This window comes from Microcaecilia unicolor, chromosome 12, assembly GCF_901765095.1.
Source record: "Microcaecilia unicolor chromosome 12, aMicUni1.1, whole genome shotgun sequence".
In the NCBI taxonomy this organism is placed as follows: Eukaryota; Metazoa; Chordata; class Amphibia; order Gymnophiona; family Siphonopidae; genus Microcaecilia; species Microcaecilia unicolor.
The window spans coordinates 62404860-62419855 of NC_044042.1; the positions used below are offsets into that span (position 1 = coordinate 62404860).

The 14996-nt window shown below is 41.5% G+C and overlaps 1 protein-coding gene across 3 annotated transcripts in view; it reads right to left on the bottom strand.

Moving 5' to 3' along the window:
* The window catches only part of FAM118B (family with sequence similarity 118 member B), a 76903-nt gene that overhangs the window by 51261 nt on the left and 10646 nt on the right, over nucleotides 1-14996 (bottom strand). For all 3 annotated transcript variants that reach the window (XM_030221971.1, XM_030221970.1, XM_030221969.1), the window contains exons 2-3: nucleotides 12098-12180; nucleotides 3743-3995 (exon numbers count right to left, since the gene is read on the bottom strand). In XM_030221971.1, the coding sequence (XP_030077831.1) occupies nucleotides 3743-3995; nucleotides 12098-12174 (330 nt within the window). In that variant the 5' untranslated portion in view covers nucleotides 12175-12180. The remainder of the gene's footprint in view (nucleotides 1-3742; nucleotides 3996-12097; nucleotides 12181-14996) is intronic.

A 14996-nucleotide genomic window follows, 5' to 3' on the forward strand; every position in this document is an offset into this window, starting at 1 on the left:
ACCTCCTTTCTTTGGTACCACAAAGTAAATGGAGTAACGTCCCTTGCCAATCTGATTTTCTGGCACCGGAACGACCGCACACAGGCGGATCAGGTTGTCCAAGGTCTGCTGCACTGCCACAGCTTTGACCGGAGACTTGCAGGGAGAGAGTACAAACTCGTCTCTTAAGGGTCGGCAGAACTCTAGCTTGTGGCCGTCTCTGATGACTTCCAGCACCCAAGCGTCTGAAGTTACTCTGGTCCACTCGCCCAGAAACGAGGACAGGCGTCCTCCAATCTGCACTGGGCCATGGACCAGGACCCCGTCATTGGGTACGAGACCCTGGGGGAGGACCGGAGGGCGTACCTCCGGGACGGTGGTCTCTGCGAAAGGAATGCTGCTTGGGGGAGAAGTTCCTTTTGAAGGAAGAGGGGGCAGAGGAGCCCGACTTGCCCGGGCGGTACCGACGGGCTTCCTGAAACCGTCCTCTGGAGATACCGGGGCGAGCACTGGCCCGAGCCCTGACCTCTGGTAACCTCTTGCCCTTAGACGTGCCGAGATCGGTCACGATTTTGTCCAGCTCTACCCCAAAGAGCAGCTTGCCTTTAAAAGGCAACTTAGCCAGGCGGGACTTAGAGGCGTGGTCCGCAGACCAATGTTTCAGCCAAAGCCAGCGCCGCGCAGAGACTGTCTGAGCCATGCCTTTAGCCGAGGCTCTCAAGACATCATAGTCTGCCAAATAAGCCAAGCCCGATTCCAGGGCCGGCCAGTCAGCCCTCAAGGAAGGATCCGAGGGGGAAGCCCGCTGCACCATCGACAGGCACGCCCTGGCCACATAGGAGCCGCAAACTTAAGGCAGCCGCCTCGAAGGACGACCTTAAAGCCGCTTCCAATCTTCTGTCTTGGGCGTCCTTTAGTGCCGTGCCACCTTCCACCGGCAACGCCGTTTTCTTAGTCACCGCAGTGATTAAAGAATCCACGGTAGGCCAAAGAAAGGCCTCACGCTCACTTTCAGGCAAAGGATAGAGGCGGGACATAGCCCTAGCCACTTTGAGGCTCGCTTCCGGGACATCCCATTGAGCCGAAATTAAGGTGTGCATGGCATCATGCACGTGGAAGGTTCTAGGCGGGCGCTTCGTCCCCAGCATAATGGCAGAGCCAACAGGGGCTGAGGGAGAGACGTCCTCTGACGAGGAAATCTTCAAAATGCTCATGGCCTGCAGTAACAGGTTGGGCAAATCCTCTGAGCGAAAGATCCGCGCTGCAGAGGGGTCATCCGCTCCATCCGAGCGGGAATCCGTCTCCTCCAAGGAATCCCCAAAGGACCGTTGGGAGAACTCAGATACGCTGCCCTCATCTACATCAGAGGAAACAGCATCCTCTAAGGCCTGGGAAACCACCCAAGGGCGTTTACTTCCGGGGGCCTCAACCCCTTTATCGGACAAGGGAGAAGGGGCAGCGTTTTGCATAAGGAAGGCCTGATGCAGCAGCAAAATAAACTCGGGGGAGAAACCCCCCAGACTGTGCAATTCAGCAGCCTGGGCCACAGCCCTAGACGCACCCTCAACCGGCGCTCGCAAGAGCAGGGGAGAACCATGCTGCGCATCCAAGATGGCGTCCGGCGCGACACTCCGCGAAGGAGCCGCGCGGGAAGAACGGCGCTTAACTTTAGCCGCTTTTTTGCCGTCGCCCAAATCAAGGGCGGCCATGGCATGAACGTCTCCCAGCTCAAGGGCGGCCCAAGAAGCCGTCCGAGCAGAGTGGCCGGCCAAGATGGCGGAGGTGAGCAGCGGGGGATGGGCGTTTATGGCGGGAAAAACCGCCGCGCCGGAGGAAGACCCGGGACACTGACCGGCCTCCAAACTGACACCCAACAAGGGCGAATCAGACTTTAAAACCCCCGCATCCCCGCTAGAAGCGCACACGCGGTCCGGGGAGCGATTCTTCGCGCCCTCGCCCTCCGACGCCATAGGCCACGTGGAGATCAATCGGGGAACCCCCTGCCCGCTATAAAAAGGTAAAAATTACCTGCTTCTCGCTCCGAGCTGTAACGACCTGGTGTCCCAGTGAGTAGCTGCAATAAACGTCGAAATAAACGCCCTTAAGGACGTCCAAAATTTTTTTTTTTTTTTTTTTAACGGAGCCAGCGGGGGGGGGGGGGGAGAAAAGGAGGGACCTGGCGCCACCAGGTTTGCACTTACTCAAGAAGAGCCCTCAACCCCAGGCACTCAACAAAACCTAAAAATTAGGCTTGGAGGCCTAGCCAGAGCTGCTGCTGTGTGTGACCACCACCTGCTGAGATACAGAACATACTGAGGAGTTTCCGGCAGCACATGACCACATATAGGGAGGCAAAAGGATTGCTCTCTATCTCCACCTGCTGGTAGATGGACACAACCCACCAGTCTATGGATTGATCAGCATGATGATATGGAAGAAAGTTGTTATAGCAGAGGATTGTGAAAAACTGCAAGAGGACCTTATGACACAGAGTATCCTAATTGCAGATGACGTCTAATGTAAGCAAGTGTAAAGTGATGTATGTGGGAAAGAGGAACCCAAAACTATAGCTATGTGATGCAAGGCTCCACATTAGGAGTCGCCATCCAGGAAAAGGATCTAGGTGTCATCATTGATATGTTGAAATCCTTTGCTTTGCAATGGCGGCTAAGAAAGCAAATAGAATGTTAGGAATTATTATGAAAGGAATGGAAAACAAGAAAGGGAAATGGAACTTGATATACCGCCTTTCTGAGTTTTTTTTTTTTTGCAACTACATTCAAAGCAGTTTACATATATTCAGGTACTTATTTAGTACCAGGGGCAATGGAGGGTTAAGTGACTTGCTCAGAGTCACAAGGAGCTGCAGTGGGAATCGAACTCAGTTCCCCAGGATCTAAGTCCACTGCACTAACCACTAGGCTTTGTATCGCTCCATGGTGTGACCGCACCTCAAATACTGTGTGCAATTCTAGTCACCATATCTCACAAAAAGATACAGAATTAGAAAAGGTACAGAGACGGGCAACGAAAATGATAAAGGGGATGGGACAACTTCCCTATTAGAGTTCTTCAGCTTGGAGAAGAGACGACTAAAGTGAGATGATCGAGGTCTATAAAATACCAAGTGAAATTAATAGGTAGACGTGAATTGCTCGTTTACTCTTTCCAAAAATACAAGGACTAGGAAACATGTAATGAAGCCGAGTAGTAAATTTATAACAAAAATCAAAGAAAATATATTTCTTCACTCAACATGTAATTAAACTCTGGAATTCACTGCCAGAGAATGTGATAAAAGCAGTTAGCTTAACAGGGTTAAAAAAAAGTTTGGATACATTACTAAAAATAAAGTGTCCATAAGATGGACTTAAAAATAAGTAGTGAATTTTCCCAGGATAAGCAGCATAAAATCTGTTTTACTCTACTGGGATCTTGCCAGGTACTTGTGACCTTGACTGGACACTGTTTGAAACAAGATATTGGGCTTGATGGACAACGCCAACGTTCATATGCTGAGTAATGTGGGTTGATGGATTTGGCCAGGGGTGTGGTAGGAAGGAATTTATTACATTAATCTTTTTATGGCTTTTTTCCTAGAAGAGGTGTGTTTTACTGTATTATTGCTGTAAATTACTTTGGGTCTGGATGTTGAGGAATAAAAACAGAAAAGGGTTAAAATTCAACTTTCCTCTCTTAAGTAAAGACATCCATCTACCTTCTACACTGCCTATGTGCTGTACCTTGCTGGGTTTTCACTCACCGGAGACAGTTTCTGAATTAGGTCATGTGCCACATGAATGAGGTTTTTATCTTCATGGAGACTTTTCTGAAATGATTTGCTTTCCTCTTGTTCAAGTAGGTCAAAGTCATTAGCAGCATCCAGCAGGGCCTGGATTAAACCTTTCCATGACTTCAGAGCTGGAACCTGAGGGGCCACTGCCGCACTAATTCCTGTCCCAATCACCAGCACAAGCTCCTGAGGCCGCTTTGTTTTCAGGGTTGGCAACAACTTCCTGTGGTAAGGAAACAAACAAACAAACAAACAAACACTTACCAATACATCTGAAAGGCACTCTAAAAGAAAAAAGGAAAAGTAAACTCTAAAAAGGTGCAATCTGTTTGCATTAAAGGCAGATGAGACAACGAATGCTATAAGGAGATGTCATGAGTCTAATGTGAAAAGCTCTCTCAACAAACAGGTGGTTCATTTTCTTAGACTAGTAGTTACCAACCTTAGCCTGGAAACACAACTAGTCTGGTTTTCAGGATAACAAATGTGAGAGATATTTACATACCCTGGAGAACTGTGACAGGTCTGGGAAAATCTGATCTAAATTTTTCATGCCTTTTCACCCCCACACAAGCCTTAAGGAATTTGTTCACAGCAGTTGTTAATGGTGAACACAGAGGGATCAGGTTATTTTGCCTGGTTTGTGAGAAGCTGAATGGTGCAAATTTAAGACCATGTGAAAGTTACATAGCCAAAGGGTTCTTTGTGTAAAGATTCGCAGTGTAAAAAAAAATCTGCCAAATCAGTCAATGTTTAGTTAATGTTCCTTTACTGATTATTTCCCTAATTAGGGGGACTAGAGGAAAAAAAGCAAAAGCTGCTTACTTGTAATAGATGTGAAGATCATCTTGCTGTCCTTGGCGAAAAAAAATAGGTGATATCACCCTTGAAGTCCAAGGTGTGTTTACAAAACGGTAGAGCTTGACAGAGTGCTCTGCTGAGAATGTGCAGGTACTTCCACATTAAAGCACCATGAAATGGAGTTGCCTCAGGAATGTTTGCAAGGGCGATATCCTGCTGCCCTCAGATAACTGTTAAATGCAAGCAACATTGCTCCCTCCAACAACAAGCAGGATATCATTCTCTCACAAGTGGAAATCCGTAGCTACAAGTTGTTTTTAAATAAAGGGGAAATAAAAACAAAAATACCAACGAAGAGAGCTTGTCAAAGAAAGAAGTTAGTCCAATAAAAAGGTTATCACTTACAATTGCCTTTTTAATTTTTTTCTTTATTTTTATGCATATTACTTTTTGATGATGTCAGTGCTCAGAGGGGTCAGAGTTTGGCTATATTTTTATTGTCTTATGTTCATTATGTAAGTTTTAGTGTCCACCCCCCCCCCCCCCCCCATTTGTTTGCCTACAATAAATATCATGGTTTACTTAAGGTCTTTGGGAATGAAAGTTTGTTTTTTTGACAGCTCCCACTTTTTTGTTTTTAAGGGTACTTTTATGCATGACCACACGTCACATGTGGATGATTTACATGCCATTTTAGATATTTTTTAAGTACATATGTGACATGTATTTTTTTTTTATGTATTAGTATATGCTGTTGGTGTCTTCTATATAATATATATGCATGTTTAATCTTTTACGTATAGGGTCATTTTTATCTATATGTAGAAGTGTCACATGCGAGTTTTGGTCTACCTTTTGTTTTATGCTCATTTGCATATTGATGTGTCATATGCTATATACAGTTGTGACATATGTATTTATTTGATGTTTTAACGTATATTTTTTATTTATTGCATTTATATCCCACATTTTCCCACCTCTTTGCAGGCTCAATGTGGCTTACAATACATCGTGATAAGTGGAAATACAGTTGGAAAATATACAATTACTGGTACAGAAGAATCTTGGGTAATATTATAATAAGAGACATGATAGTATAACAAGCAAATATAGTAAGACAGTTCTGAATATATATGGAGGAGTTATGTATGTTCATATTTGTTAGTCTTTGTGGTACGCCTTGTTAAAGAGATGGGTCTTCAGTAGTTTGCGGAAGTTAGTTAGTTCGTAGATCGTTTTTAGGTTGCGCGGTAATGCATTCCATAACTGTGTGCTCAGGTAGGTAAAGCTAGACGCATGCATTAGTTTGTATCTTAGGCCTTTGCAGTTGGGGAAGTGCAGATTAAGGAATGTGCGGGATGATCTTTTAGCATTCCTGGGTGGTAGGTCTATCAAGTCTGACATGTAGGCTGGTGCATCTCCGTGAATAATTTTGTGAACTAGAGTGCATATTTTGAACGTGATGCGTTCTTTCAGTGGGAGCCAGTGAAGCTTTTCTCGTAGGGGTTTAGCACTTTCATATTTTGTTTTACCGAATACGAGTCTTGCTGCAGTGTTCTGGGCTGTCTGAAGTTTCTTGATTATTTGCTCTTTGCAGCCGGCGTACAGTGCATTGCAATAATCTAGATGGCTGAGCACCATTGATTGTACAAGGTTACGGAAAATGGTTCTTGGGAAGAAAGGTCTTATTTCCACATTGAATGGAACATCTTGGTTGTATTTTTCGTGTGACTTTCCAGTGTTAGGTGTCGATCGATGGTAACTCCAAGAAATTTTAGGGTGTTTGAAATTGGCAGGTTCAGATTTGGTGTATTGATGGTAGTGAATTTGTTCGTGTTATGTTGTGAGGTGAGTATTAGGCATTGAGTTTTTTCTGCGTTAAGTTTTAGCTTAAATGCATCCGCCCATGAGTGCATGATATGGAAACTTTGGTTGATTTCATTGGCGATTTCCTTTAGATCTTGTTTAAATGGGATGTAGATCATTACGTCATCTGCGTATATATATATATATATATATATATATATATATATATATATATATATATATATATATATATGGATTGAGGTTTTGGTTTGATAATAGTTTGGCCAAGGGTATCATCATTAAGTTGATTAGAGTCGGCGAGAGGGGGGATCCCTGTGGAACTCCGCATTCAGGTATCCATGAGGCTGAAGTAGTCGAGTTAGATGTCACTTGGTATGATCGTGTGGTTAGGAATCCCTTGAACCAGTTGAGAACATTACCTCCAATTCCGAAGTACTCAAGGATGTGTAATAGTATTCCGTGATCAACCATGTCAAAGGCGCTTGACATGACAAATTGTAGGAGTAATATGTTCTTTCCAGTTGCAATCATTTGTTTGAATTTAGTCATGTGTATACTGACATATACTGGACTTTAATGTGCTATTTGCATGTGGACTTTTTTTATGCACTATTTGCATGTAGATGCGTCCTATGCTATTTTAAATGTTTTGCTATTATATGATATACATGTATTATATTTTTTAACACATACTCATATGTTTCGGTAAGTGTGACCATATCAGCCCTACTTTGGCTCGTCTCTCTCCACACATTTGTGCAGATGTCTTATTTCTTGATACATTACTTGTGTCTCTTTCTATATTTTATGTTTTTAAATTGTTAACAGGAGATTTTGTCCTTTGACGACTAATCTAGGAACACATATTGAGATACCATATTTAGGAAACTTACTAATTTATGTATATTTATGTACAGAATTCGTTTTTTGATTATTGTGTTTGATTTTTTTTTTTATTTAATATCATTTAATTTTCCAGTCAAGTAAACACTTGTACAGAAAGGTATTAATATTCTTCATAGTTTGAATTATAAGAAGAAAAAACAAAAATAAGAATATATACACAAGTCCTCATTTTAGATCCAAGACTAACATAAGTGGAATAATTTTTATATTACTCACAACTTTACTTTATAAGCAATAATTGACCTGTATTTAATCTACATGTCACATTTATCCTAAGAGCTCAAAAACACAATAATAATATTGTCTTACTCCATAGATTTTAGTTACAAGAAATTCTGTTGTGAGCGGGTTCAAAGAAAATATATTTAGCTGATTTGTACCGTATTACATATTTACATGGATATCTGAGAAAGAAGGTTGCTCGGTTTTAACAATAAAAATTGTCGACGCCGTTTCTGCGTCTCTTTTGCCATGTCCGGGAAAATGCTGATTTTATGTCCCAGAAATTCTTTGTCCTTATGTTTGAAAAACATTTTCATAATCCAGATTTTATCTATAAGTAAAGCCACAGTTGCAATTAACGTTGATGGAGAAGCCATACTAAGTTCTGAAGACTCCAAAATTGCTGACAAGATAGCTCAAATGAATGTGGAACAAGTAGAGCAACTTGTGGCTTAGTTGGTAAATAGTAGACCTGTGAAAAAGGAGGGATAACTTCATCAGAACCCCCAAATATTTCTTATATCTTTTAATCATTTCCCTAGGTGTTATTGAATGAACCCTAGGGAAATGTAAAAATCTTAAGTTATTTGTTCTCAGCTTATTTTCCAGGGATTCAATTTTCCGTCTCATATTTGTCATATCTTTTATCATCATTGTTTGAGTATCTTGAAACTTTACATTGTCTTTTTCCTGAGTTTCCACTTTCTGCAGAATTTTTTACCTCAGTGTCTACTATATCCATTTTCTCTTCTGTTTTACCCATCCATATGTCTAATATTTGAACTTGAGGGCATAAAGCCTTGCCCAGATTTGTAATCAACGTCCATAGGGAATCAAGGGTCACCTCAGTTGGTTTTTCCTCCATAAAACAAGAAGAAATTGGTACTGGTACCTTATCAGTTAATGAATCATCTCTTGTGGGTAACTGATCTCCTGCAGCGATGTGTATTGTGTCCGTTACTTCAGGGGAGCCTGAATCTTTGTCAGCTTCCCTGCTCTCTGGTAGCTGTCTGAGGCCCCAGGCATTTAATCTCTGTTGTCACTTCTGGCAGCAGGGAGAGCGCCGCCAACACTGGAGAGCTGGTGCTTCGGGGCTGCGGGGGAGAAGCTCGCTGGTCGGGGCTCAATGAAACTTCCAGCACAGGTAAGGCTTCTGGATTTCCACTAATCCTCGGCATTACTAGCGGCCGCTTTCCGACCCAGTAGACATGGTTGTTCGTCGCAAGAAAGGTTCAATTGAGCTAGCCGATACAGCTGAAGGCCCGGTGAGGGGTCCCCGCGGCTGCCTGCTTCCCTCTACACTTCAGCATTCGTATTGATCAAAAGTATCAGAAAACGCTGTGTGTTCAACACAGGTCTAATCTGCCATCTTAGATCCTGGTTTCCCAAACCTATTGTGTTTGATTTTTAATATTTTATAGATCCCTGATGTAGGCTGGTGAGGCTGAAACACGAGTTGTGTCGGGTCTCCCTCATTGCTTTAGAAGAACTTTTTAATAAAGATATTTTTGAACACCATCTATGAGAGGTTCCATTGCTCTGTTTCTTGCTTGGCACCTTCCCTTCAGTGGAGCATTTTGCCTTTTGTTTGTGACTTGTTTTGGGGCTATTTTTATCACCACTCAATTTTCAGTGCACACCCATAGATTTTTTTTTTTTAAAGGGTACTTGTGTTTCATTCCAATGTCAGTGCTGCACCTGACTTGAGCCTTGCAGCCTCACAGGATGCCAAGAACTACTGCATCCAGTGCAGTATAGTTTTTGGCACACAGACTCCACAAATCACTGTTTGAACGAACACCTAACACAGAGGAGCCCAAGACTTGTTTTAGGTGCTGCTCCACCTTCTTGTCATGTGCCTTCAATGCCACCCCTCCTTCAACTGCAATTTTTATCACTGCAGATATTAAGGCACCCACTTTAGGAAACAACCAGGTCCTCCTGTACCAAGGGACAGTCTACCTAGCACTTTGGTATCCTTGAGTGCTAAATCTGAAGCATCTCACTCTGCTAGGACAATCTGCAAGAGGGCTCTGTGGAGGGGAAAAGCTCTGGTGGGGCCTCTGGAGACCCTCCAAGATATGCAATTTGTTATTAGCTTTATTTGTCTTGTTTGTAGATTACACACAAATAATGCAAATTCCAACAGTAATCTTTACAATCTCTCCCTCAAATGAGCCAACTTCTAACAAATAGCTCCAGAACACCTCGTCTCTTAATGGCCCTCTAGATTTATTTACCACCTTTTTGAAGGAATTAACTCAAGGCAGTGTACAGTAAGAATAGATCAAACATGAGCAATAGGCAATTACAGCAGTACAAATATTCAAAAAACAATACAAAGTATGGCATGGTATACTACTTCTCTATTTTTCCTATAATTGGGTACCTTGGTTTACTATAATCTATAACAACCTATTCCCAAGGACTATCGTATCTGGTGAATCAGACCTCCAATGCTAAAGTGTATTTATATATCAAAATGACCTCAATACCTCCACCCCTGGTCTAACACCAATTGGTGAAACAGAACCTTTATATAAAGGATACCAGGGATTCTGTGGGGTTATTTCTTATCATAGATCATAATTTTAATTAAAGTTAAAATACTCAGTTTATTACTTAATCAAAAAACTTATTTGTTTGCATTGGCTGACCTGAATCAGCACATACTCTTACATCTTGCATTAAAGTATCTTAATCACAATGTGTACATCCGATAGGGAGTTTACCTTTTTCGCAATTCATACGATATAGAAGAATATGTGATTCCACTCAGAAATATGTGGAAAAATCAGAAATATTGAAGAGTAAATTTCAAGAAAGAGGTTACCCCAACAAGGAAATAAAACGGGCTCAAAAAAGAGCAAGGTTTAATGACAGAGAATGGTTATTACAACCTAGAGAAAAGACAGAAGAGCCACAAATTAATTGTATTTTGAAATATACAAAAGAATCAGATAAGATAACAAAAATATTAAAAAAACATTGGGGTATACTGCAAACACAGAGTGAATTTCAAGACAAAAGATTGATGGTTTCATACAAGAGGAACACGAATCTGCAAGATACTCTTTGTAGATCAGACGTATGGACAAAAGGACAGACAATTACAGGCATCCAAAAGAAATGTGATAGATGTAGTATTTGTCCAAATATTTTAGAAGGATCGATTCTAGAATGGGAACATGGACAACAAATGATTACAGTGAGAGGCCAAGCTACTTGTGAGACAGAGAATGTAGTATACGCAAGCAGATGTCCATGTAGTAAGATCTATATAGGACACACTTCAAGAAAATTTAAAACACGTATAATAGAACATAAACATGGAATAGTGCATAAGAAATTAGAAGCACCTATGGCACAGCACTGTGCAGAGAAGGGTCATTCTTTTGAGCAAATGCAATTTATTGTGTTGGAAGTGATCAGTAAGGGTAAGAGAGGGGGGGATATTAAACAACAACTTTGGCAGCGGGAACAACGGCTGATTTATCAGTTTAAAACAACTATGCCCAGAGGACTAAATAAGAACGTAGAATGGAAGGCATTCTACTAGCGGTCCCTTTAAATGAATGAAACAAAGGGATTGGAGGAGGACTCTATGGGCGTCATATATAAAAAACCGCGGCCATTTTGTGCACGATAACATCAGAATTGAAAGTAAAAAATACAAGTAAAGAAGTTCCTGAAGCAGTGATTATTATCGCGAAACAAGACGTTCTTGTCAACAGAGTTGGAAAATTAAGATGAAATACACAATGTAAGACAAATAAGAACGGAGCGACGAAGGATCTGCATATCGGAGAAAGCACTACCACAAACTTCAAGGGCTCATGAACAGGCACCAGCCGGCTGGAGAAGATTAAACACAATTCAGTTAAGTGTACCTTTCATGAGACAGAAGGAAAAGGTGGATAGATAGGAATAACAAAAATTGAAGGTATAGAGATAAAGAGACTCCGTGTACACATTGTGATTAAGATACTTTAATGCAAGATGTAAGAGTATGTGCTGATTCAGGTCAGCCAATGCAAACAAATAAGTTTTTTGATTAAGTAATAAACTGAGTATTTTAACTTTAATTAAAATTATGACCTATGATAAGAAATAACCCCACAGAATCCCTGGTATCCTTTATATAAAGGTTCTGTTTCACCAATTGGTGTTAGACCAGGGGTGGAGGTATTGAGGTCATTTTGATATATAAATACACTTTAGCATTGGAGGTCTGATTCACCAGATACGATAGTCCTTGGGAATAGGTTGTTATAGATTATGGTATACTACTTACAATGTCAACACAATACGTAATAGAACATTATAATTGATAGTGAAGGGTAAGGCACAGTTGTAACATATAGATGGGTAAGAAAGTAGGAAGGGTTAGAAAGTAAGGTGACTGATTCTAAACACTCAAAATGTTATGTTTGTAATTTTAAAATACATTTTATTTCTATATGTATTATAATTTTAGTTTATTGATCATTTGCATTGTGTATTTCTGTACTCTGCTTTGGATACAAGGTGAATATAAATGAATAGATCATAACCATGCCCTTGCTTTACCTGGGCTTTTTGGCAGGTTGCACACAATCATCCCATAACATCTGTCTTTCAGATTCTGGGTTCAGCGCAGAAGCCATTCGTTTCTAAAAAAGAAAAACATCCAAGGAAACTTTAAACAAAAAGGTTATGCTCCCTTCCCTCTGGTATCAAAAGATTAAAGGGGGGGACCTGTAGTAATCTGCAGAGCAGTCAATGCAAACGTCCCCATCTAATGGTTATAGCCTATACTATTAGGGATCAGTGCTGACATTATCCAGGATTTATGGAGAAGACGATCTTTCACCTAGCAGTTTCAGAAACTCAAAAGTTATCCACAAATGATAAAATGCATCTTAGTGACATATAGGAGAGCTTAGAGAGCATAGGAGAGACAAAGATGTCCAGGCCTCAGTGAAAGACAAGATGTCCAGTCCTGCCGAGGTCGGGGGGGGGGGGGGCAAGATCCCCCCAGGCCCGGCACTAGTAACCCCCAACTCCCATGACAGAGCAATAAGGGAAGCTTCCGGTGGCAGGCAGAAGGCTGGTTCGGTCTTCTGCTCCTGTGCAGGGTTATTGTGTTAATTCTATTCTGCCGGCCACAGGAACTTCTTCATACTGCATCCCAGAAACAGAAGTTACTTCACAGGAGGCGGGACACAACATGAAAAAGTTCTTGTGGCCAGCAGAGCAGAATTAACGTGATAACCTGGCACAGGAGCAGGACACCGAGCCAGCCAGCCTTCTGCCTGCCACCGGAAGCCTTCCTTCAGACCCAGATAAGCAGCAGGGCCCTGGCACAGGATAGGGACAAAAATGGTGTGTCAGGGATGGGGCAGCCCTTAAGATTGTTTGCCCTGGGCCCGGCTTTGTCTCTCAGTGGCCCTGAAGAGGACTATGCCTGAAATAAAAAAAAATTACCAATTAAAAAAACAAACAACGAAAAAGTAGGTTGGCAGGGGATAAAAGCGGCCAAGTTGCTTTTGGTCGATCCAAAATGGCGTCATAGAGATTTCACTTACCCGACGCTCCCAAAATCTCTCCGCGTTTCAGCAGCCAAAATCCCTCTTGTCCATTGTAAGATGGTGAAAAGAAGAGGAAAGGTTCGGGAATTGCCCTCAACCCCGGCCGGAACACAAACTCGACAGCAACCGACGCTGGAAAGATTTGGGGTAACGTCGGGACCTGCTGCTTCTTCTCCTCCGATCGGAGCCGAGCTATTAGTGTCGGCCGACAGGGAGACGGGGTTTCCCTAAGCCCCGTCGAGCGAGCGGCTCCCCCACAGCCGGGAGCAGGGAACCAGGAAGTGGTGCCTGACGCTCAGCCGTCTGAAGAGGTCGAGAGGAGCGAGCAGAGAGGGAGCCCACACTTGGAGACAGAACTGGCTGAGAGTGTGTCGGTAGGAACTATTTCAAAAATTCCTAATAATATTATTATAACTCTGAACCAAACACTCAAGACCCCCCTCCCCCCGATGATCTCAGTGGGTCAGTTGAGTAAACCAGCCGTTGTGACATTGGAGTCACTTTGGGACTTAAATTACACTTTGCACTCATCCCTACAAGCAATGATTGTAAAAAATGTAGAGGGAATTAAGACTTTATCTGAAGCTGTCCTGATCCAGGATCAAATAAACACAGTTCAGACTTCCAAGATGGAAAGAATCGAGGAAAAATTTAGAAAAGTAGAGACTATGACTCAAACTTTAGCCAAAGAAAAGAGTTTTACATATAGGAAAATGGAATACCTGGAAAATCAATTAAGACGATGTAATTTGAGATTGACTAATTTTCCAAGATCGCCAGTGTTAGCACCGGTAGAAATGTTTAAAAAGTATTTGGTTGAAGTGTTGGGCATGTCAAAGGATTTATTACCTCCATTAGTACGTGTTCAACATTTCCAGTCTACCTATGAAGTAGATAAACAGTGTGACAATTTGAATCTAACAACTTTCCTCGAGTCATCCCTAGAAGTAATAACGCAAAGAACATCAGCTGTGGTGACATTTGCCCTGGAAATGGATAGGAATGCTGTTTTGAGACTTTTTTTTCAGGAACATTGACAATGTTTTTAGGATCTAAAATTAGAATATATCCGGATTTGTCCAAAGAAACACAGAAATGGAGGAAGGCCTTTTTGGCACTCCCGTCAAAGATCTGTTGTTCTTGGTGCAAACTTTATACTTAAGTTTCCTTGTGTCTGCCGGATCTTATATCAATCTAAGAATTATCAGTTTTTTGAACCTAAACAACTAGAAGAGTTTTTGATATCTAAAGAAGGATTGAATGCAAATCTAGTGGTTTGAGAAACAAATGCACACTGTTAGAGATCATTGAGAGTGGCGAGCAGGTCATAGTGAATCCCATGTAGTGTATCTACTTGAATAATTAACGTACTTTTTTTTTTTTTCTCCTTAATTTTGGATTGTAATTTACTAAATTTATGTGAGGTCGATAGAATAGATCGTGATTTTCATCTATGTTTCAGCATTTCTTAAGTGTTTTTTTTTTTACAATTGCCATATTAATTCTGTATGGAATAATATATAAATAATAAATATTATAAATAAAAAAAAATAAAAAAAACAACAACAAAACTACCTGGGGGGGGGGGGAGGATGGAATATATAAAGAAAAAAAATGGATGGGTATCTTTTGCATTTAAGAACAGCTTACATTTGATTTTTGTATTTTAAAAAAAGCACTTATTTCTCACCTTCCCACTTAAAAGTGCTCAAGGCAAATAATAATGGCACAAGTACAGCACTACTACTATAAAAACAGAACTCCACCTCCAGGATAAAATGGATAAATACAGCAAGTGGGGAATTCATGCAGAGCATGTGTTAGGACATTTGCAGACAGAAGGTTAAGGGTAAGAGAGAGTAGGGAAAAAGGGAAATGTAGTATTATACAAGGGATTC